We start from the raw sequence: 24,888 nt of genomic DNA on the forward strand, positions 1-24,888 counted from the left end.
CAGAGCAGAATAGGGACTGTTCCCCCTACATAGGGTCACTTGGCAGATATGGATTGACACCTATCCTAAGGATCCCTGATACACACTGACACAGAGCAGAATAGGGACTGTTCACCCTACATAGGGTCACTTGGCAGATATGGATTGATACCTATCCTAAGGATCCCTGATACACACTGACAGAGAGCAGAATAGGGACTGTTCCCCCTACATAGGGCCACTTGGCAGATATGGATTGACACCTATCCTAAGGATCCCTGATACACACTGACATAGAGCAGAATAGGGACTGTTCCCCCTACATAGGGTCACTTGGCAGATATGGATTGACACCTGTCCTCAGGGACCCTGATACACACTGGGGGGGACCTACTGTCCTCTCCCCCGCCCCCACCCCTGCGCGGTGGGTGGGGGCCATAAAAATAATGAGGGGGGGGACCTACTGTCCTCCCCCCCCGGCCCCCACCCCTGCGCGGTTGGTGGGGGCCATAAAAATAATGAGGGGGGGACCTACTGCCCCCCCTCTGGCCCCCACCCCTACGCAGTGGGTGGGGGCCATAAATCACAATGGGTGGGACCTACTGTCTTCCCCCCGCCCCCACCCATGCGCGGTTGGTGGGGGCCATGAAAATAATGAGGGGGGGACCTACTGTCCTCCACCCCTGCGCGGTGGGTGGGGGCCATGAAAATAATGAGGGGGGGGGACCTACTGTCCTCCCCCCAGCCCCCACCCATGCGCGGTGGGTGGGGGCCATAAAAATAATGAGGTGGGACACCTACTGTCCTCCCCCCCGGCCCCCACCCCTGAGCGGTGGGTGAGGGCCATAAAAATAATGAGGGGGGGGACCTACTGTCCTCCCCCCCGGCCCCCACCCCTGAGCGGTGGGTGGGGGCCCTAAAAAAAACAATAAGGGGGAGACCTACTGTGCCCCCCCAGCCCCACCCCTGAGTGGTGGGTGGGGGCCCTAAATAAAAATCTTTATTTTTATGGCCCCCACCCACCGCGCAGGGGTGGGGGCAGGACAGTAGGCCCCCTCATTGTGATTTATGGCCCCCACCCACCGCGTAGGGGTGGGGGCCGGGGGGAGGACAGTAGGTCCCCCCCCCCTCATTATTTTTTTGGCCCCCACCCATCGCGCAGGGGTGGGGGCCGGGGGGAGGACAGTAGGTCCCCCCCTATTATTTTTATGGCCCCCACCCACGGCGCAGGGGTGGGGGCGGAGGGAGGACAGTAGGTCCCCCCCCCCCCAGTGTGTATCAGGGATCCTTAGGATAGGTGTCAATCCATATCTGCCAAGTGACCCTATGTAGGTGGAACAGTCCCTATTCTGCTCTGTGTCAGTGTGTATCAGGGTCTCTGAGGACAGGTGTCAATCCATATGTCAAGGTGTCAATATGTCATATGTCAGGTGTCAATCCATATCCATTGTGATTTAGGAATGTTAGGTGATTTATGCCCTTTATGGATTAAAACCAGACTCTGCATCAACTGTGTAATTTTCCATGGGAGTTTTGCCATGGATCCCCCTCCGGCATGCCACAGTCCAGGTGTTAGTCCCCTTGAAACATTTTTTCCATCACTGTTGTGGCCAGAAAGAGTCTCTGTGGGTTTTAAAATTCGCCTGCCCATTGAAGTCTATGGCGGTTCGCCCTGTTCGCGAACGTTTGCGGAAGTTCGCGTTTGCGAACTGAAAATGTTATGTTCGCAACATCACTACTCCTTTACTGTGTTAACCTCTACCACTTCAGCTGGAAGGCTATTCCATGCATCCACTACCCTCTCAGTAAAGTAATACTACCTGATATTTTTAAACCTTTGCCCTTCTAATTGAAGACTATGTCCTCTTGTTATGGTAGTTTTTCTTCTTTTAAATATAGTCGCCTCCTTTGCTGTGTTGATTCCCTTTATGTATTTAAATGTTTCTATCATATCCCCCCTGTCTTTTCTTTCCTTCAAGCTATACATGTTAAGTTCCTTTAACCTTTCCTGGTAAGAAAACCACACTATTGAGATGAAGTGATTGTATTTTGGTGCTTAGACTGTCCCTTTAATTGGCTTATTTACTACATATCAGGTGATTACCAATATATTGATTTAATCGTTACACTGACTGGCTGGTACATTTGTATAAGGTTGGCTGGTTTATGTTAGTAAGGTTCATGTTACTTTGTCATTTCAGGCCTCCAGGTGGAGCTGTCCCTTATCGAGAGATTCTGGTAAGTAGCTGTATTCCTCTTATAATGACATGCTGTAAATTAGGGTAGTTTTTAAAGGGACTCTCCAGTGTCAGGAAAACATAACCCCTTCAGTGACTTACCTGAATATAGCACCGATTTCCCCCGGCGCTGGGTCAGGCTCCTCCTGGCGGGGGAGACCTAATGTGCATGCGCGGCAATGGCCACGCGCATTAGACCTCTGTATAGGAAAGCATTATTCAGTTCTTTGCTATGGGGATTTCAGCGACGCTGGAGGTCCTCATGCATAGCGTGAGGATGTCCAGCGTTGTTTAAAACACTTTTGGCTGAGGGCTATTAGAGTTTTATTCCACATTTAAAAAGTGATTGGCTCCCTATCCCATGCCATCAGATTTATAATTTAACTCCCAGCAGCCTCAGACAAATTGTCACTATGTAATGCAGTGCGGAAGGCAAGTTCTTGCACTCAGTTTTACTGGATATAAATGCTCAGTGGAGAGGAATAGAGAACGGCGTCTCTCACAATGCGTATTAACCTCTTACAGCCGCTGTCACTGGAGAAGGATCTGTGCAGCTCTCGGTTCCAGCAGTTTGCGAGCCAGGTAACGCTCCATGACATGATTCTGGCAATTTACACGTCATATTACTCTCACTATTACTGCTATTACTCTCTCAATTACTCACACTTACTCCCTCACTAAAACACACTTACTCCCTCAATAACTCACACTTACTCTCTCACTTACACATGCATACTCTCTCACTTACACATGCATACTCTCTCACTTACACACACTTACTCTCTCACTAACACATGCATACTCTCTCACTAACACATCCTTTTCTTCACCCTCTCTAATTCACACTTCCTCTCACCCACGATTACTATCTCTCTACCTCACATTTCATCTCTCACTTATTTAACCTTACTGTCACTAACTCACATTCACTCACTCACTCATTTATTTAACCTTACTCTCACTAACGCATGTTTACTCGCTCACTTACTTAACCTTTCTGAAGGAATGCCTCATCACTCATACTATTCCCTTTTCGAACGCTATCATTCCATTTATATACCCACTGTTTCGGTAACTGAACAAGGAACACCCCGACAGCTTATAAGAACGTTCAAACCCTCTGTTAACAAATGCGAAACCACAAGGGAAACAACTAATGAATGCTCTCCTGTGTGGCCGCCATTTCGTACAGTCAAATGTACATGGGCGACAGAATGGATGGAGGCCATCTTGTCTCAATCTTTTTGGATATGATAGTCACTCAGATCAGGGCTATCGGGGGATGTGACTTGAGGGGGTTCCATGTATTTTGGGGGTACTTTTGGGTGTTTAAAAATTGTTATACTTTCCCCCCCCCTCTCCTTTTTTTTTTTCTCTTCTCTCTCTTTCCTCGCCCCACTCACTAACTTCCCACGACTACGACACATTCCACCCACTCCCAAACCCACACCCCGACCACCCAAACACACCAGACCACCCATCACACTCTTTCCCCGCCTTTGAAAATACGTGACGGAAAGTGACAGACTAGCGACAACCTCAAGGCAGGAAACGGACACTACACTCTCACTAACTATACTTAGAGACTAAATGTTGAGCTATACAGATATCTTTTGGTTATATGGGAAATGGCAGTGGCTTCCTCCCCACATGGGTTCAGGAACCTAGGACACTAGACAATGTGAAACAAAAGTCAAAGCTGTATTATAGACCAATGAGATGAGCACCCTCAAAAATCAGATATCTTAGTGTTTATACTCTTCAGCCTGAATACAACTTACGTGAAACCGTATACTGTAACTGTTACCTCATGTTCACAAGACTTGTTATTGCCTATTTCTATGCTGTCATCACAAAATAAAGAATTGAAAAAAAAAAAAAAAATTTATACTTTTCTGTACCTGGGAGATAATTGAGTTTGTACCGTTCCTGACTTACTTATCTCTCAGGCACAAGGGAAGAGTTTACCTTGCCTGCATTAAACAGATCTACTCCCAGCATTCAGTCTCGACTAATGTGTGGGAGGAATACTATACTGGCTATAATTACCTACACAACTTGTTGTAGCTATTTTACTCTGGAAAAGGGAATCTGTGGCGGCGATATACTGGCGGTCCGCCACATGTGGTGGCAGCGGTGGGATGGTCCCTTTTTTCTGGAGCTCACAGCTGAAGTTGGAACTATCCTAGAAAAGCAATGGATGGAGATCAGCTGCGCTCAGCTCAAGCGTACTACTTTAAAGGAACTCCTAGAAGCACGAGAAGACATTGCCAGCAGCAAAGCAAAAAGGACTTTAATCAGCGAGCTAATGAAGCTGGCCAGAGAAAATGTAACTGCAGGGAACCTTTCAAGTCCCCCAGAAGACACCGAGCAGATGAGGGAGATTCAGGAACAGTTAGCACTTTTTGGCTCGAAACACCCCCCAAGAGGTCATTCTCAAGATTCTGGCCAATGTGGATACGAAAGCCCATAAGAAACGCGAACATGAGTTTCGTATACTCAAAATGCAGCGAACGAGAGCAGTTTCCTGGAACAGCCTCAGCCTCCCACCGGAGCCGCGAAGGGTACCATTCACTGCATTTAAGGCATTCCAAGAGACAGAGGAGGAGATTGATGGATATCTGGCTGATTACGAGCAGCAATGTGTCCTTCACAAGGTAGCAGAGACCAAATGGATTACCATCGTTGCCGTAAAACTGTCTGGGAAGGCTGCTGATGCATTTAGAGCCATACCAGATGTAGCGGACCATGGGTAACCTAAATGGTTACCTCTGCTATTACCTTCCTTCAGCCACTCTGGAACCATCAGCATAAGTAAATACCCATTCCCCCAGTAACCAGACGAAACATAGTCCTGGGTGTCAATTCAAGTTTATTGTCACACACACAGCTTGTATGCCCAGACCCCTATATGGTGTTTACAATGCAAGAAAAAAGGGGTTTCAATCCCAGGATCCTCTGTGCCTGAGAGATAATTGCGTGAGAAAAATTCTCTAAAAAAATTCTCTCTCAGGTACAGAAAATCTAACAAAATATACATTACCCCAAAAGTGTCCCCACCATACTCAGGAACACCACAAAAATTACATTACCCAATAGCCCCGATCTGAGTGTACAACATATCCAAGAATCACTCAGATTGTTTTGGTAAAATGAGAATGCCATTGAGATAAAGTTTTGACCAGCCAGACACGAAGTGCTAGCCCAGAACAGTTCAATGAAAATAGGTGTTCTGGCCGGTCTCCGTTGGTGAGGTTCCTGTGCTAACACCAAGTAAGGGAATCGTTTCATTTCAGGATACAAATGCTCCCCCTAGTCGATAGTTTATATCTCCCGAACGTCGTTAGTGTATGTGTTTGGGAAATAGAACGGACAGCGTGAGTGCCTAGCCGAAAAAAGTTCCAGGCACTCAACAAGTAGAAAAAACAGACAAATGAGTAGTAGTTCTGCCACACCATCCTAGCCGGAATACTGTCTGGGAAGGCTGCTGATGCCTTCAGATCCATACCAGACCAAGAGATCCACAGCTACGAGCGAGTGAAGGAAGCCCTGTTGGCCCGGTACGCAGTCACCTCAGAAGCTTACCGCAGGAAATTTAGGGAGCTGAAAAAAGCCAATTAGGACTCCTACACAGAGTGGTCTTGAAGGATGCACCAAGCCGCCTCTCATTGGATCAATGGCAATAGTCAAACAACTACCATGGAAGATGTACTACAGCTATTGTTACTGAAACAATTTTTCACTTTAGTACATCTCGACATAAAAGATTGGGTAAGAGATCGATGCCCTCTCACTCTACCTGAAGCAGCCAGGTTAGTCGATGAATATACAGATGCCTGCAAACTAGACTGGCCCCAACCTAGAGCCCCTGCCACCCTGGGTAGAACCATCATTACCTGCACAGGGAGGGAATTATCGGCCACTTCCACGACCAGCGTCTGAAGCCTACGTGCTCCAGCAGAAGACCGGACCCTGCCACTTCCGCTGCAAGCAAGTGGGCCACGTTCGAAATAATTGTCCCCTAGAGCCACTTCGACCCACCTGGAACCAGTCAGGAACTCCAGCCACTCGGGGAGCCACTCTCTGCCTGAATAACAGGCAGGACCTCTAACATTTGCTTTCGCTTCCTCGACTAATCCCGAAGTACACACCGTGCCTACACGAGCTCAGGCACAAGCCAGGGAAGTCAACTCATATTCCTCGGAGGCCTAGGTGCCGCCGACAGTAACCTTAGGACCGCTAGCTTGGGATAACCCGGAGGACTTTGAAAGGGAAGTAGCAGGGGATAACCCCCCTTGGGAGGATTAGGTGGAGAACAGTTTGTGTGAGAGCGGTGAAGGTTGTACAGGATAACGGAGCCCAAATTAAACAAATTGGACCCGTTCAGAAGCACCAACTGGTGGTGCCTCGGAAATACTGGTTAGAGCTTCTGAAAGTGGGACATGATGTACCGTTAGCAGTGCACCTGGGAATATGGTGGACAGCCTATCGGATAACCCAGAACTTTTTCTGGCCTGGCATATCCAGGGATGTCCGGCAGTACTGTCAAACTTGTGAAGAATGCCAGAGGGTAGGAAAAAGCGGAAACCAGCCGAAGGCTAAGCTGATCTCTATGCCCATCATAGAGGAGCCCTTTAGCCGGGTCGCCGCAGACCTGATAGGACCCTTGGGTCAGCCTAGTCCGGTAAGAGATACATCCTTACTGTAGTGGACTATGTTACCAATACCTCAAAGCCATGGCCCTCCCCAACATCCGGGCAGAAACGGTAGCGGATGCCCTGGTCCGGATATTCTCTCAAGTAGGATTTCCTCGGGAGATCCTTTTGGATCAGGGCACCCAGTTTACAGCAGAGGTGACCCACCAACTTTGGAAGGTTTGCGGGATCAAACCTATCATGAGTTCCCCCTATCACTCCCAGACTAATGGTCTCTGCTAGTGGTTTAACAGGACTCTCAAGCAGATGCTAAAAACATTTACAGCCGCTTGCAGAGACTGGGAGCGGTTCCTACCTTACCTCCGATTTGCATACTGGGAGGTCCCTCAGGAATCGACTGGGATTTCTCCCTTTGAACTGTTCTATGGGAGACTGGTCCGAGGTCAATTAGACCTCATTAGAGAGCATAGGGAAGGGGAGACAGAGATAAATGTGCACCAGCCTCAGAGGATCCCGATGCATTACCCCTACACGACCTGATAGGAGGTGACCCTAGAGAGGGAGCTATAGAATTGGTACAGCTAGGAGACTGGTTAGGGGCCCAAGAGAGGGCCCAAGTGATACGACTTTTAGAAGCCAAACCGGCAATGTTTTCTCAGGAACCAGGATACACTACCCTGGCCACGCATAGGGTGGACACTCCGGGTGCGCATTCCTGGATGACATAGCGATTTATAGTGACACGTGGGAGGCTAATCTAGAGGTACAATATCTGGGCCACCGTGTAGGATGTTGGAAACAACAGCCAGAACCCGCTATGATTGAGGCTGTAGCCAACTGGCCCACTCCCCGTACCAAGACACAATTCATGGCTTTCTTGGGAAAAGCCGGCTACTACAGACGTTTTGTCCACCGACTACAGTGCCCTAGCAAAGCCCCTGACCAACTTGACTAAAAAGAACCTACAATATACACGTATGATACTGCACTCAAAGTTTCATATAAAGAAAATATATATTTCCCTTTTTGCCATATTTTTATATTATACTGTGCAATAACAGACGTATATTAATAGACTCAGAAATAAATATATATTTTATTTATATCAAACTTTGAGTGCGGTATCATACGTGTATATTGTATATACCCAAGGTATTTATATGTGGGCTACCTTGATACCAGCACCACTATAGATAAGAGAGTGCCTGTACATGTTGAATTTTCAATAAAAAGAACCTACCTAGGCAGGTCCTGTTGTCATCAGAATGTGAGGAAGCGTTCCAAGCCTTAAAACAAGCTCTCATCAATGCTCCTGTCCTAGCTGCCCCAGATCCTAACAAACATTTTATTGTTCATACAGACGCTTCCATGTTAGGACTGGGGACGGTTTTGAGTCAAGTTGGAGAGGGCGGAGCCTACCTTAGTCGGAAATTACTGCCGAGAGAGATCAGCTATGCGGCCATTGAGAAAGAGTGCCTGGCTCTAGTATGGGCACTGAAGAAATTAACCCCTTATCTTTACGGACAAGCCTTCACCTTAATCACTGACCACAATCCACTAGTATGGCTCAATCGGGTCGCAGGAGACAATGCACGACTGTTGAGGTGGAGTCTGGCCCTACGGCCCTACGACTTCACCATCTAATATTGACCCGGTAAACAGAAAGGGAATGCGGATGGCTATCTCGCCAGATCAAGTTGGCCAATTGATAAAACTTCTGTTGTTTTTTTCCCCATGTTCCGGACATCCCCAAGTTGACCCGAAAAGGAATGCTCCATCACTCATACTATTCCCTTTTTGAACGCTATCATTCCCTTTATATACTCACTGTTTCGGTAACCGAACTAGGACCACCCCCACAGCTAATTAAAATATTAGAAAGCTCTGTTAACAAGTGCAAAACCACAAGGGAAACAACTAATGAATGCTCTCCTGGGTGACCATCATTTCGTACAGCCGAACACACGTGGTAGACAGAATTGATGGTGGCCATCTTGTCTCCCAAACGCAGGCAGCGGTACCTGGTCGTCGAGAGCCTGGAACTGATTTCGGATAGGCACTTTCACAAACACCGGTGAAGACTGAACTTCTGCCCGTTCAAGTTCCCGACCACCCTTACAAAAAGCGTTCGAGAGATACAAACTACCAAATGTGGGAAGCATTCGACACTTGAAATCATTTGTCTATTATGTGTGGTTTTCGTATGGAAGTCTGTGAACAGAGACCGGCCATTGCCACGATTCCTCTGGAACTATTTTGGGCTTCTACCTTGTGGATGGTCGGTCTGACAATCCCACACCACCGAACAGATCTGAGTGATTTTTGATGTGATAGTCACTCAGATCAGGGCTATCTGGGGAGGGCGTTCCATGTATTTTGGTGGTACTTTTGGGTGTCTCAGAGCGTGTGGTCTTTTAGAGCGATCACATGGCCCGCAGGGGCCTAATTTGCTGAGGGGGGACTGTCTGGTCTGTCAGGCAGCCCCCCAGACTGGGAGCAACACCGATCTCCGGCAGGGAAACGACGGCGATTGGTTAAGTGCATAGGACGGCTCATATTTGCGGTCCTGAGGAGTTAACCTTACTCTCACTAACTCATGTTTACTCCCTCACTTATTTAACCTTACTCTCGCTAACTCACGTTTACGCGCTCACTTATTTAACCTTACTCTCACTAACACACGTTCATTCCCTCACTTATTTAACCTTACTCTCACACACTCATGTTTACTTGGTCACTTATTTAACCTTACTGTCACTAACACACTTTCATTCCCTCACTTACTTAACCTTACCCTCACTAACACAAGTTTATTCCCTCACTTATTTAACCTCACTCTCACTAACTCACATTTACTCCCCCACAGGATGGCAGACTCACCAATACTCAGCTTCAAAAGCTTTTAGCCAGTCTGTTCAGTGAGTTTGGTAAGTGATTGTCATTGCTAATACTCTGTCTCTGGATAAGGCATTGTCCACAAGGGATCCAGGAGCTTCTTTTTAAAAATAATACTGTTAAACAGTGTTTTAATAAAGACAAATGCCATTCCCACCATGCAATATTGCTATTTCACCGGGATAATGCTGGTTACCTTTAATTACCTCTCCTTGCCTCCTGTTTCTTGTTACCACCTCTCGTTACCACTGGATTATTCCTCTGTAAATAGTAAATTACCCCCTTTCATTACCTCTTGTTACCCTTAGTTACCCCTTCTCATTAACTCTGGTTACCCCCTCCTATTACCCCTAGTTACCCACGGTCATTACGTCTGATTGCCTCAAGTTACTGTTTCTACAGGAACAAATACGTATTCCTGACCCTATAGTGTTAAAACCACCATTATTGTCCCCTGCCCCTCTCCTGCTTTGCCCACCAAATATGTTATAATCTTACCTTTATTCCAGTCTGCTGCTGCTGGCACTGCCCCCATTTGCCTTCTTGGCTGACATTATCAGAATTGTTGCTCATATCCAATTATATCCAATATCCAATTACAATACTTTTACCATAGGATTGGCTGAGTCAAGGAGGCAGATCAGGGGCAATGCAAGCACAAGTCAAAAACAGCCTTGGTCAATCAATGCATCTTTATGAGGAAAGTTCAGTGTCTGCATGCAGAGGGTGGAGAAACTGAATGTCAGTACTGCACTGTGTGCAGCACTGCCCCAGGAAGTACCTCTAATAGCCATCTGAGGAGTGTCCAGTGGAGGTATCCCTAGGCTGTTATAAAACACTGCATTTTATATGAAAATACAGTGTTTACTACAAAAAGCCTGAAGGGACTGATTATACTCACCAGAACAAATACAATAAGCTGTTGTTCTGGTGACAATAATGCCCCTTTAATGCTATTTTCCCAGATTTTTTGTGGCCCAGACTGTCTCTTGCATATTAAATATGAAATGTATGGAGGTGAACACTACTAGAATGCCCCTCCCTCAGCTGGCACAGGGGCCCTGACTGACCTCCATTAGGGTGTCTGTATCAGAGTAGTAACAGTTGCTGGCAGTGACCCACGGTTCATGTAATATTATTATTTTTATGCACAGCTAGAAGGTAGACTATATGTGCTAGCCATATTATGAGAATATACAATATATCTGAAATGATCTGGGTTATTTTTCTCCCCACAGCACCCACTCTGCCTAGCTTCACCTTGGATATGTGCCGCTGCCTTCTTGCTTCCGTGGATGTATCCTGAAATATGAACATTCCCCCAGTGGTGTGTAGACCATCAGTGGTCCAGCACCTATGCATCCATTATCAGAGTGGTTGTACTGTCCTCCTTCTAAACTCCAGAAACCATTATCAACCTGCAGGTTATTACTACATTGTCTGTTCTCTGAGATTAAAGGGTTATTCTAGTGTGACCCTAACGGACCCTAAATTATCTATATTATGATTATTGGCAGTGCCTTACAACTATATAAAGGGGGAAGTTGACAGTAAATGAGATAAACTAGTCGAATTGTGACAGTAATGATGGGTTGATGAGGACCCTGTTCCAAGGAGCTTACAATCTAGATATTTGAATTAATGATGTAGATTACACATTACAATATTGCAAAATAAATAATTTAGACAATAAAAAAATTACAATTTTACTTATCTTAAAGAGTCCCAGAGCTGCAAGCGGAATCCAGAGCATGTGTCCTTTTAAACACAGCAACATTCCTGTGGTTTCCACGGTGATTGCTTCATTTTGACAGAATTGCATCTTCTAGGTGCAGCCTGGTGTAGCAGAGCAAATATGAGATAGAAATGGGGTTCTACGTTCAGACAGCGTGTAGTCTTTACCTCTGTTGATCCATTTAATATGGAATTCCCTGCTTTGATGAGTACAGTACACAGTAGATGTGACAATTGTGCCCCTGTCACCTCGTCATTTCTCTTCTGTTGTGAGTCCATAACTCTTGCCAGACAGCTGCTGTGGGTTCCATAGACTATGAGCAGTTTACTGAACTCTGGAAGGCCATCTCAACTGGGACGGTGAGTACTGTATCCACCCTTTCAATATTAGAACCTGCAGTGATAGCAATAAATCAACAAAGATTTGTATCTATCTGCAGCACATATTCTATAACATGCCCAGGCAGGAAGATGGCAAACTTGGCAAAGATCAGATAGTACCAGCCCTGCAGGCCGCAGGTAAGTAATTCGTAAAGTTCATTCATTAAAAAAAATCTTTATTTTAAAAATTTGATTGATTATGTCCCAGTACAGGGGGCTACAGTCCCTTTAAAACCCAATTAGACATATGTGCAAAATCCAATAAATAAGATAAAATAAAAATACAATATAGTAAAACAATACAATACGCTGTAGTAATACAATATGGTATAATACCGTGACAGGTCCCCTGTTTTACCTTGAATGGTCCGGTATACGAACACCACCGAACAGATTGGACAATTTGGTTCGTATAATGAACAATATACCGAATGGATAGACCACTCAGAACAGTCGTGTGCCGCTCATTAACCTGCCTTCCGGTTTAATATGGCCCCGCAGTTAATTTGGTAAATCTATCTGTTGTGGCCCCAGTGAATCCCCAAGCGCCGCTCAGGACCCCTAGGATCTCTGGATCTTTGAACGCAGTGGTCCTGAGCGACGCCCGGGGATTCACTGGGGGCCAAGAGATTGCGAGAACGCAGGCGGACCTGCAATGACCTCAGTCTGCATTCTCGCGATCTTTTGGGCGTCACGGGATTTAGTGCGCACGATTGCGGAATTTGGTTCCTTCTCCTTGCTGGGACAAAAAGAATGGACAGCATAAAAAGGTACAGAATAAAGAGGGACAGTATAAAGAGCGACAGAATAAAGAGGGACAGAATAAAGAGAGAATGGACAGAATAAAGAGAGAAGGGACAGAATAAAGAGGGACAGAATAAAAAGAGAAGAGACAGAATAAAGAAAGGAGGGACAGAATAAAGAGAGAAGGGACCAGGGACAGAATAAAGAGAGAAGGGACAGAATAAAGAGAGAAGGGGCAGAATAAAGAGAGAAGAGACAGAATAAAGAGAGAAGGGCCAGAATAAAGAGAGAAGGGGCAGAATAAAGAGAGAAGAGGCAGAATAAAGAGAGAAGGGCCAGAATAAAGAGAGAAGGGGCAGAATAAAGAGAGAAGAGACAAAATAAAGAGACATAATAAAGGGATCTGAGACAGAATAAAGAGATGAAATGAAAAGTATGCTGTTTGCAATAAACTTTGCATAAAATAGTTAGTTTGCATTTAATTTTAATGGTTCAAAGAATGTCAGGCAAAATGGTTGGCCCTCACGCATGTTTACTTCGTCAAATATGGTTCTCTTTGAAAAACGTTTGGACACCCCTGTGCTCAGGGACGGACTGGGAACAGAAAGCAGCCCTGGAAAAAAATTATTCCAGCCTTATAATTCATCGGGCCACAGAGTGTTTGTGTTTTTTATATCGATGTGCTTTGGGGCTCTTATATTGCTTATTACCTGCAGCCCCTCACTCCGTATGATCCATGGGTATTACAGTGCTGTAATACCCACCCTCCAGGCTGACACACAATCTCACAAAAGACAAGCTCAACAACACACACAAGTTCTCTTACTCATACACAAGCTCACTACAGACAGCTTACTGATACACACAACCTCACTACAGACAAGCTCGCTGACACACACAAGCTAACTCAAGTAGAGATCACTGATACACACAAGCTCACTAAAGACAAGCTCAATGACACACATACAAGCTCACTACAGACAAGCACGCTACAGACATGCTCACTGACACAAATACAGACAAGCTCATCTGACACACACAAGCTCACTACAGACATGCTCACTGACATACACAATGTACCTATAATCTCACTGACACACACTCAAGCACAGCACACACACATAAGCACACTACAACCTCACTGACACACACATAAGCTCACTACAAACGCATTGAAACACACAAGCTCACTACAAGCTCACTGACACACGCAGAGGCTCACACACACACATAAGCTCACTACAAGCTCACTGACACACACACAGGCTCACACACATAAGCTCACTACAGACATGCTCACTGACACACACAGGCTCACACACATATAGGCTCACTAAAAACTCACTGACACACAAAAGCTCACTGACACACTGGCTCACTACAAACTCACTACATGCTCACTGACACACACAAGCTCACTATAGACAAGCTCTCTAAACACACAAAAGCATAATACAGACAAGCTCATTGATACAAACAAGCTCACTATAAGCTCAGTGACACACACTCAAGCACTGTACAGACATGCTCACTACAAGCTCACTGACACACACATAAGCTAACTATAAACTTACTGAAACACAAGCTCACTACAGACATGCTTACTGCACACAGGAGCTCACTACCAACTCACCGACACACACAGGCTCACTACAGACATGCTCACTAAAGCACACACAGGCTCACACACATAAACTCACTACAGACTCACTGACACACACATGCTCACTACAAGCTCACTGACACACACACACATAAGCTCACTACAAGCTCACTGACACACACATAAGCTAACTATAAACTTACTGAAACACAAACTCACTACAGACTCACTACAAGCTCTCTGACACACAACCTCACTACAGACAAAAAAAAATGTGACAATAAATTTAAGGACGATAACTATCCCAGAAAATCTTGAACTACATCTGAACCTTTTATTCTAATATTAAAAAGGGACTATTCACTAAGGTGTTTATTGGTGATTTGAGAACCACCTTTAAGACCACAATAGCAAAGTTGGGGAAAAAATTCCAATTCTACTAAAAAAAGATTTATTTTTTTTACAACTTGGATATTTGTCCTAAATATTGAAAGACAATTCATCAGCACAAGTCACTTTTTATTTAATAAGCCCCTTAATATTTATATCAAAGGTAACATACGTCCAACAGGTGATTAGAAAAGAATTATTAACTTTTTAGGTTTTTCTGCATCTATTAGTGTCTTAAAAGAACACTCCAAGCATCCTAACCACTACAGCCCGCTGTGACTATTGCTAAATTGGATAATTGTCTACATCATCTAATATCATAAACAAATGCTTTTTAACCACTACAGACCTCTGTAGTGGTTATGGTGCCAAGAGAACCCTGCTGCCATTCATCACTAAGGTGTCAAACTTTTTTAGCATGGATTGACATTTATCTAGGTTTTACTGGGCGCCCATCCCGCAACTGTTACATCTGGTATTCTACAGCAGGAGAAGCCATATTTCACTGCTTAGCACAAACTAGGACTGGAGTCATAAGCTGAGAGTATCAGTGCTGTCCTCAATCTGCATGGTAGCATTCTGTAGTAGTTGTGGTATTTGAATTGTTTCATCAATTTAGAATTTCAGTTTACGGTTTATTATAAACTGGTGCTTAGTGTATATACTCCACAAAGTTTCATTATTTAAAACAGGGCTGCCCAATAGGTAGCACCCCAGACATTGTAGAACTACAACTCCCATGATGCCTTTTCATTCTAAAGGCATGAAATACATCATGGAAGTTGTAGTTCTTCAACATCTGGGGATTTACATTTTAGGCGGCCAGGATTTAAACAGTGCATTGTCTGAAACTCACAAGTGTCCCTTTAAATTTAAAGTCTGTGGTAAATTCCTGTCAATTTTCAGTTTAATGAATACACCTGCCAGTGTTTTCCATAGGGATTAATTCACACACAGAAGCTCACTACAAGCTCTATACATATACACACACACACACCAAACTCACTGACACACACTAGATCACTACAAGCTCTATACATACATACACACACACACTACAAACTCACTGACACACACTAGATCACTACAAGCTCTATACACACACACACACACACCAAACTCACTGACACACACTAGATCACTACAAGCTCTATACATACATACACACACACACACACCAAACTCACTGACACACACTGGATCACTACAAGCTCTATACATACATACACACACACACACCAAACTCACTGACACACACTGGATCACTACAAGCTCTATACATACATACACACACACACCAAACTCACTGACACACACTGGATCACTACAAGCTCTATACATACATACACACACACACCAAACTCACTGACACACACTAGATCACTACAAGCTCTATACATACATACACACACACACCAAACTCACTGACACACACTAGATCACTACAAGCTCTATACACACACACACCAAACTCACTGACACACACTGGATCACTACAAGCTCTATACATACATACACACACACACCAAACTCACTGACACACACTAGATCACTACAAGCTCTATACATACATACACACACACACACCAAACTCACTGACACACACTGGATCACTACAAGCTCTATACATACATACACACACACACCAAACTCACTGACACACACTGGATCACTACAAGCTCTATACATACATACACACACACACCAAACTCACTGACACACACTGGATCACTACAAGCTCTATACATACATACACACACACACCAAACTCACTGACACACACTGGATCACTACAAGCTCTATACATACATACACACACACACCAAACTCACTGACACACACTAGATCACTACAAGCTCTATACACACACACACTACAAACTCACTGACACACACTAGATCACTACAAGCTCTATACACACTCACACTCTCACTCACACTCTCACTCTCTCTCTCTATCAATCCTGGGCTGCTTAGTGGCTATATAATTACCTGTACCTTCACTGTACCTGGACTGTGAGTGCAGTGTGAGCATTTTCCATGTAGCTCTTCCACTTCCTGTGTGAAAGGTCACCAGGGAGAGGCTGGGGGCGGAGCTCTAGTGCAGGGGCTGGATCTGTAGACTGTCCATGCGGAGCTGGAGGGAAGCTGCTTTTGTGAGAGAGTGAGAGAGACATGCGGTGCTCTCACTGCTCTCTGCTGCAAACCAGCTGTCACCGCCTCTGGCAGCCATCCAGCAAACTTTCTGCCCCAGGCTCCAGCCCCAAACAAAGATGTCAGAGGAGGAAAAAAAAGAGTAATGTGCTGCACTGCCAGCCCCAGGAGCACCGGCCCACCGGGGAATTACCCAGTATCCCGGTGGGCCAGTCCGGCCCTGCCTGTGCTAGAGGAAGTGGGTTATAGTGACACAAAAGGTATAAGTACGGGTAATGAAAAAGGTTGCCAGAAAAGTAATCACTGAGAATTTAGAAGATTATTTTTGACAGTTGCAGGAGAGGAGTCATGAGGGCGCGGGCTGACAACCTGCTAACAGTTTCACTGATATGCTTCCTGAAGAAGTGTGTTTTTAAAATTTTAAGGAGTGGAAACTGGGTGAAAGTCTAATGGAGGAGGGAAGTGAGTTCCACAGAAAAGGTGCAGCCCTGGAGAAGTCTTGAATGTGAGCATCAGATGTGGGAGTACGGACAGAGGATGGAAGTGGGTCTTCGGCAGAGCGCAGGGGGCTCGACGGGACATACTTGTGTATTAGGGAGGATATGTAGGTTGGAGCAGCATTATGTAGGGACTTGTAAGCAAGCACCAGAATCTTAAATTGAGCCCTATATCTAACTGGAAGCCAATGGGGACTGACAGAGGGGGAGATGTGGGAGGTGCGGGCGGACAGGAAAATGAGCCTCACTGCCGCATTCATTATAGATTGCAGCGGTGCATGCTGGGAACACGTAAGACCACTGAGAAGGGAATTGCAGTAGTCAAGGCGAAAAAAAAAACGTCATGGACCAGCACCTTAGCTACATCTGGTGTTAAAAAGGGGCTACCCACTACCCTTAACCCTGCAACTGTAAATAAGGCAGTTTTCATAAACTGCAATATTTACCTTGCAGGGTTAACTCCTCTAGTGGCTGTCTACTAGACAGCCACTAGAGGGCACTTCCGAGTTTCTAGCACATATTTGCCGCGCATGCGAATTAGGTCTTCCCCATCGCCGGCCACGCATGCGCAATAGGTCTCCCCCACCGGATGACGTCTGCAGGGGAGGAGCGTGGGCGGACCCTGACCCAGCGCCAAGGGACATCGGCGCTAGATACAGGTAAGTCACTGAAGGGGTTTTAACCCTTTCAGCAACCTGGGATGGGGGGTGGGAGGGAGAGGGGACCTGCAGTGCCAGGAAAGGGGTTTGTTTTCCTGGCACTGGAGATTCCCTTTAAGGAAGTGATCGGCCATCCAGTTGGAAATCACAGAGAGGCAGGCAGCAATAAGCTGTAACAATGCAACAAGTTGTAACAATGCAATGAGCAGTAATAATACAATGAGCTGTAACAATGCAATGAGCTGTAATAATACAATGAGCTGTAATAATACAATGAGCTGTAATAATAAACTGAGCTGTAATCATACATTGTAATAATACTCCATTGTAATACAGTAATATTTGTTGCCAGTCTAGCCTTCATGACATTCTGCTTCTGTTCGCTTTACTCTGCCATTAGCAGGACAGTGAGCGGGGTAATATATCTTATTTCTTGTCCTAGGGCTGCCGCAGGATAATTTTTTGGTGCAGCTGTCATGCGTGAGGTACGCCGACCAGGACAACTCATTCCGTTACCCCAACTTCATCTGTTGCCTCCTAAAACTGAAAAGTGTGATAGGTGAGGACAGACGTCAAAGACAGACAGACCATTGTTGCCCTCCAAAACAGGGACAAAATTAATATTGGTAAGGCAGATGTGACATCTCTGTATTATCAATCGAAGAGCAGGGAACCAAGCCCAAGTTTCGGTCAAGCCACTCAAACCGTGTGATCCAGAACCAGGTGCAATGTCCACTGGCTACCATAACCACTACATTGGTATGTAGTGCTTATGGTGCCTAGACTGCCCCTGAATGTATCAATTCATGGAACATTCCACAAACCCATAAATGAACGCCGTTACACAGCTATAACTATTTCTCCATCTTGCACAGGTCATGCATGGTGCCTCTGTACATATTAATATCTTTTTAAAAATCATTACAAATGTAAACCCTCCACTTTGAGAAGTTACAGGGACAAGCTTTGCTTCCCACGGTGTGCCGTGTAGTTTAACTCCGCCATGTCTTTCTATGAGAGCACCGGTACTGCAGTTGTATGTATAAAGCTGATGCGAGTAGCTTTGTTCACTAATTGATTCATTTTTTTCATGAATGAAATTACTTCCAAGTTCTAAACTGCTTGTTTTCACGAAGCCCAAACTGACCAGCTGCGTAATTACAACCTTATCTTCGCGGATTTTAATAAATGTAACGTTGTTTGTTTTTTTATGTAATGTGTTATCCCATAGCTCAGTGTCTGCCGCAGTAGATATACAGCATTTACAATAAATGTTTGAAAAGTGACATCTAGCTCCGTGTAATCCATTGATGTGTTTTCTGCAGGGCTTTTTCAGGCTGCGGACCGCTCGGGCTCGGGCACAGTGACCGTAGACTATCACCAGGTAAGTAGTGATCCGATAAAGGCAATAACCAGGGGAGCAAGGCTAGCCACAGAAAACATGGATCCAATCAGACAATCACAGGCTGCTCCGGTCAAAGCCATTATAATGAACCGTCTGGCTATTCTATCCAAGTTCCAACCCATAATTTCTATGGACAACCAAATGGTGAAAGCGGCACGTGAGGGCCTATTCACTAGCACCAAATTCTAGCGAATGGCAAAATTGAAGTTAAAATGGCAAGCTGTGACTATGGCAGGCTTGGCTGAAATGTGCAATTTCCATATAATTATGTGTATATTAGCCAAGATCACTTGCTAACGTGCTTGTTTTCTGGTAACAGTGGCTGCGACTGGCTATGTACAGCTGACCGCAGAGGATTCAGACGGCAAGAGACTGCTCAATCGGCGCTAGCCGGCCACCACGCGGCTGGAGACACTGCCGACCTGTCACCCCACCATATAAGATGATTCAGGCAGGGCCGGTCTGTAAGAAGATAAGGAAACGGAGGACCTGCGCGTTTAAATACCAACATCAGGCAGAAAGACACCTGGACATGAGAACACATGGCGTGCGATCCCAGAATGCATCTGTTTTTTAAAGTGGCGGTCTCCTATGCTAACGCTAAACAGCCCCTCTGATTTTGTCTCCTTCCTGAGATCTATTGCCTTTTACCGTATTTTAAAAAAATGACTACCAAACCTAAAAATACCTCATAAACCACATACCTATGTGGCCGCCTTGTCCTCACCAGACACAGTCATTAAACTTTGACTTCTATTGCAGGATGGTCGTTGTGATTTACTTCACATACACGCACACATTTGTATTACAAAATATTGACTTTAATTGTCCGAGGGGGTATTTATTATTATAGTCTGAGGTAGTTTATACACATAGAGGGTATTTATTACTATAGTCTGAGATAGTTTATACACAGGGGGTATTTATTACTATAATCTGAGGTAGTTTTTACACATAGGGGGTATTTATTACTATAGTCTGAGGTAGTTTATACACAGGGGGTATTTATTACTATAATCTGAGGTAGTTTATACACATAGGGGGTATTTATTATTACAGTCTGAGGTAGTTTATACACATAGGGGGTATTTATTATTACAGTCTGAGGTAGTTTATACACAGGGGGTATTTATTACTATAGTCTGAGGGAGTTTATACACAGGGGGTATTTATTACTATAGTCTGAGGTATTTTATACACATAGGGGGTATTTATTATTACAGTCTGAGGTAGTTTATACACGGGGTATTTATTATTACAGTCTGAGGTAGTTTATACACAGGGGGTATTTATTATTACAGTCTGAGGTAGTTTATACACAGGGGGTATTTATTACTATAGTCTGGGGTAGTTTATACACATGGGGTATTTAGTTTTACAGTCTGAGGTAGTTTATACACGGGATATTTATTACTATAGTCTGAGGTAGTTTATACACAGGGGGTATTTATTACTATAGTCTGAGATAGTTTATACACGGGGTATTTATTATTATAGTCTGAGGTAGTTTATACACAGAGGGTGTATGTATTACTATAGTCCTAGGTAGTTTATGCACAGGGGGTATTTTTTTACTATAGTCTGAGGTAGTTTATACACATAGAGGGTATGTATTACTATAGTCTGAGGTAGTTTATACACATGGGGTATTTATTATTATAGTCTGAGGTAATTTATACACATAGGGTATTTATTATTATAGTCTAAGGTAGTTTATACAAATGGGGGGTATTTATTACTATAGTCTGAGGTAGTTTATACACAGTGGGTACTTATTACTATAGTCTGAGGTAGTTTATACACATAGGGGGTATTTATTACTATAGTCTGAGGTAGTTTGTACACAGTGGGTACTTATTACTATAGTCCGAGGTAGTTTATACACATGGGGGTATTTGTTACTATAGTCTGAGGTAGTTTATACACAGGGGGTATTTATTACTATAGTCTGGGGTAGTTTATACACAGTGGGTATTTATTATTATAGTCTGAGGTAGTTTATACACATAGGGAATATGTATTACTATAGTCTGAGGTAATTTATACACATAGGGGTATTTATTACTATAGTCTGAGGTAGTTTATACACATAGGGGGTATTTATTACTATAGTCTGAGGTAGATTATACACAGGGGGTATTTATTATTATAGTCTGAGATAGTTTATACACAGGGGGTATTTATTACTATAATCTGAGGTAGTTTTTACACATAGGGGTTATTTATTACTATAGTCTGAGGTAATTTATACACATAGGGGGTATTTATTACTATAGTCTAAGGTAGTTTATACACAGGGGGTATTTATTACTATAGTCTGAGGTCGTTTATACACATGGGTATTTATTACTATAGTCTGAGGTAGTTTATACACAGGGGGGTATTTATTATTATAGTCTGAGGTAGGTTATACACGGGGTGTTTATTACTATAGTCTGAGGTAATTTATACACAGGAGTATTTATTACTATAGTTTGAGGTAGTTTATACACAGGGGGGTATTTATTACTATAGTCTGAGGTAGTTTACACACAGGGGGTATTGATTACTATAGTCTGAGGTAGTTTATACACAGGGGGGTATTTATTATTATAGTCTGAGGTAGTTTATACACAGGGGGTGTTTATTACTATAGTCTGAGGTAATTTATACACAGGAGTATTTATTACTATAGTCTGAGGTAGTTTATACACAGGGGGTTATGTATTACTATAGTCTGAGGTAGTTTATACACAGGAGGGTATTTTAATTAAATAATCTGAGGTATTTTGTTTATGGGGCATTTATTACCTGGAGGCCTGGAGCAGTGTATTATACAGGGAGGCTGTTTATTATACACTATGATACCCTGAGCTGGGGCAGTCTATATTATACTGGGAGGCTGTTTATTATATACTGATACCCTGAGCTGGGGCAGTGTATATTATACTGGAAGGCTGTTTATTATATACTGATACCCTGAGCTGGGGCAGTGTATATTATACTGGGAGGCTGTTTATTATGCACTATGATACCCTGAGCTGGGGCAGTGTATATTATACTGGGAGGCTGTTTATTATATACTGATACCCTGAGCTGGGGCAGTCTATATTATACTGGGAGGCTGTTTATTATATACTGATACCCTGAGCTGGGGCAGTGTATATTATACTGGAAGGCTGTTTATTATATACTGATACCCTGAGCTGGGGCAGTGTATATTATACTGGGAGGCTGTTTATTATACACTATGAGAGGGTGGGGAGGTGGTATGTCATGTGATCTGAGGGCCCTGACAGACTGGGCAGGGTCAGAGGAGACGCCTTGAGGCGGGAGATGGCTCTGTGAATGGGTAGAAGAGGCGGGTCCTACACGTCAGCGGGCGGGCTTAGTATAACTGTCTATTGGGCGGAGCTCTGCTTAGGCGGGGAGTGAGAGGGAGTTGCCTATTGGTGGTGTTGGAGGGAGCGCCGGTGTTTGGCTCCTCCCCCTCTCTCACCATTGGCTGGCTCGGTTGTGGTGAGTGTGCAGACGCTGTGCGGGTTTAGTGCGCATGCGCAGCCCCAGCTAGTAGCCGCGGGTACAGACAGCGCCCGGCACTCACTCACCGGAGCAGTCACTCACTGACGGCCTCACTGCTTCTTCACACCCGCTCAGCCGCCATGGTGGACTATCACGCGACCCCCGGGGTCCCCAGGCCCATGGGAATCATAGGCCCCGATGGCCGGTACATGGAGCAGGAGGACGACTGGGACCGGGACCTGCTGCTCGACCCGGCCTGGGAGAAACAGCAACGGAAGGTAATTATATAATAATATCATTAATAATAATAATAATATCATTAATAATATACACAGAGACCCGGCCTGGGAGAAACAGCAACGGAAGGTAATTATATAATAATAATAAATATCATAATAATCATAATAATATACATAGAGACCCGGCCTGGGAGAAACAGCAACGGAAGGTAAATATAATAATAATAATATATATAATATAATATATACATAGAGGCTTGGGAATAACAGCAATGGAAGGTAATTATAATAATAATATATATAATATAATAATAATAATAATAAATATAATATATACATAGAGGCTTGGGAATAACAGCAATGGAAGGTAATTATAATAATAATATATTATACACAGTGACCCGGCCTGGGAGAAACAGCAATGGAAGGTAAATATATAAATATAATAATAATAATAATAATATACATAGAGATCCGGCCTGGGAGCAACAGCAATAGAAGGTAATAACATCTAATATATACAAACTACAAAGAAGGCTAATATTGTATAAACGTGTGTATATATTGTATCAAGAGAGGACCAGGTAGCATGCATGTAGAGACCAGGCCTGGGAGCAGCAGGAAATCTATCTCTATCTCTCTGAGGTAGTTTTGTATAGGGGGGTTATTTGTTGCAATAATCTGAGGTAGTTTGTTTATGGGGCATTTATTAGCCCCATAAATATGTGTGTGTGTGTGTGGATACATAGAGCCAGAGAACATGCATATATTATAGAGTCCAAGGAGAAACCACAGAGGAAGGCAACATATATTCCCCATACATAGACTATTTATTGGGAGTCAATTCTTCATTGACGGAAGCGCAAATGTATAATTTACAGTTATACGGTGATCGGATGTGGATTTATTTTCTTTAAAAGGATCATTGGGTTTCCTTGGCCATAACCATATTGTGCGTAAAACGTCTGCTTTGGTTTTTTGGGGGGGAGGGCAGGGGAATCTGCATCATTTCTGTAGCGCTAAATTAGTTAATATTATTCTATAGAGCCCTGGTAAAACACTTCATGAATTATACATATTACTCTATATGGCCCAGCTAACACACTAAATGAGTTATACATATTCTATAGAGCCCTGGTAACACACTAAATAAGTTCTATATATGTCTGTTTGCCAAGCTAATGCCAAATGAATTTTACATATGACTCTATAGAGCCCAGCTAATGCAAAATGAGGACATGCAATGTTAGTGTAGGGTCTCTATGGATCAGACTGTTATGGCTGTAGGACCATGGTCCTTAACAGGATATAGGAAACCACAAGCTGTAAATATGCAAGCCAATTTTTAGATTCTCTTCCAAATGTCAGCCATTCAGATTCATATCTGTTAACATCCTGTTTGTAGGTTACTATTTTCAGAACAGTTTATTGGTTTGCTAAATGAGTTAGCATTCATTTGATTAATCCCCTCCTGCATGCATTCCATGTTCCAATGTGCGTTTGTATGATGTATGTTCCATCTGGTACGTGCATTTTCCGGGACTCGACTCACTAACTTTACCTTTTGTATTCAGCACAGCAGTAACCTTTCCTGTATTCTGTTCCTCTCAAGTCCACATGACTTTACACCTATATTTTTGTCATTTTATTCCCTGCAATGGTCACTGGGTGTATTTTTCAAGCAGGACAATACACAAATGGAGTTTGACAAGGTAGAGCAGACGTAGTTTCCTGGTCTGTACAAGCCATTTGCAGAGCTGCATGGTTTTCTGGATTCCATTTATCTAGTTGTATACCTTATACAGGCATTGATCTA

General features: G+C 43.9%; 3 protein-coding genes across 5 annotated transcripts in view; 2 read left to right on the top strand and 1 right to left on the bottom strand.

The window, feature by feature from the left end:
- Nucleotides 1-20,093, top strand: part of CAPN12 (calpain 12) — a 57,967-nt gene extending 37,874 nt beyond the window's left edge. Inside the window, exons 12-20 of one of the 2 annotated variants that reach the window (XM_063431258.1) lie at nucleotides 2,181-2,217; nucleotides 2,742-2,798; nucleotides 9,738-9,798; nucleotides 11,005-11,063; nucleotides 11,792-11,860; nucleotides 11,941-12,019; nucleotides 18,370-18,486; nucleotides 19,253-19,311; nucleotides 19,652-20,093. In XM_063431258.1, the coding sequence (XP_063287328.1) occupies nucleotides 2,181-2,217; nucleotides 2,742-2,798; nucleotides 9,738-9,798; nucleotides 11,005-11,063; nucleotides 11,792-11,860; nucleotides 11,941-12,019; nucleotides 18,370-18,486; nucleotides 19,253-19,311; nucleotides 19,652-19,678 (565 nt within the window). In that variant the 3' untranslated portion in view covers nucleotides 19,679-20,093. Of the gene's footprint in view, nucleotides 1-2,180; nucleotides 2,218-2,741; nucleotides 2,799-9,737; nucleotides 9,799-11,004; nucleotides 11,064-11,791; nucleotides 11,861-11,940; nucleotides 12,020-18,369; nucleotides 18,487-19,252; nucleotides 19,312-19,651 lie in introns of those variants that run through there. The other variant, XM_063431259.1, reaches the window with a different exon arrangement.
- Nucleotides 1-24,888, bottom strand: part of MRPS12 (mitochondrial ribosomal protein S12) — a 295,484-nt gene that overhangs the window by 124,199 nt on the left and 146,397 nt on the right. The window lies entirely within an intron of this gene.
- The window catches only part of ACTN4 (actinin alpha 4), a 34,074-nt gene continuing 32,034 nt past the window's right edge, over nucleotides 22,849-24,888 (top strand). For both annotated transcript variants that reach the window (XM_063431230.1, XM_063431231.1), the window contains exon 1: nucleotides 22,849-23,111. In XM_063431230.1, the coding sequence (XP_063287300.1) occupies nucleotides 22,974-23,111 (138 nt within the window). In that variant the 5' untranslated portion in view covers nucleotides 22,849-22,973. The remainder of the gene's footprint in view (nucleotides 23,112-24,888) is intronic.

The sequence above is a fragment of the Pelobates fuscus genome, chromosome 9, assembly GCF_036172605.1.
Source record: "Pelobates fuscus isolate aPelFus1 chromosome 9, aPelFus1.pri, whole genome shotgun sequence".
Taxonomy (NCBI): domain Eukaryota; kingdom Metazoa; phylum Chordata; class Amphibia; order Anura; family Pelobatidae; genus Pelobates; species Pelobates fuscus.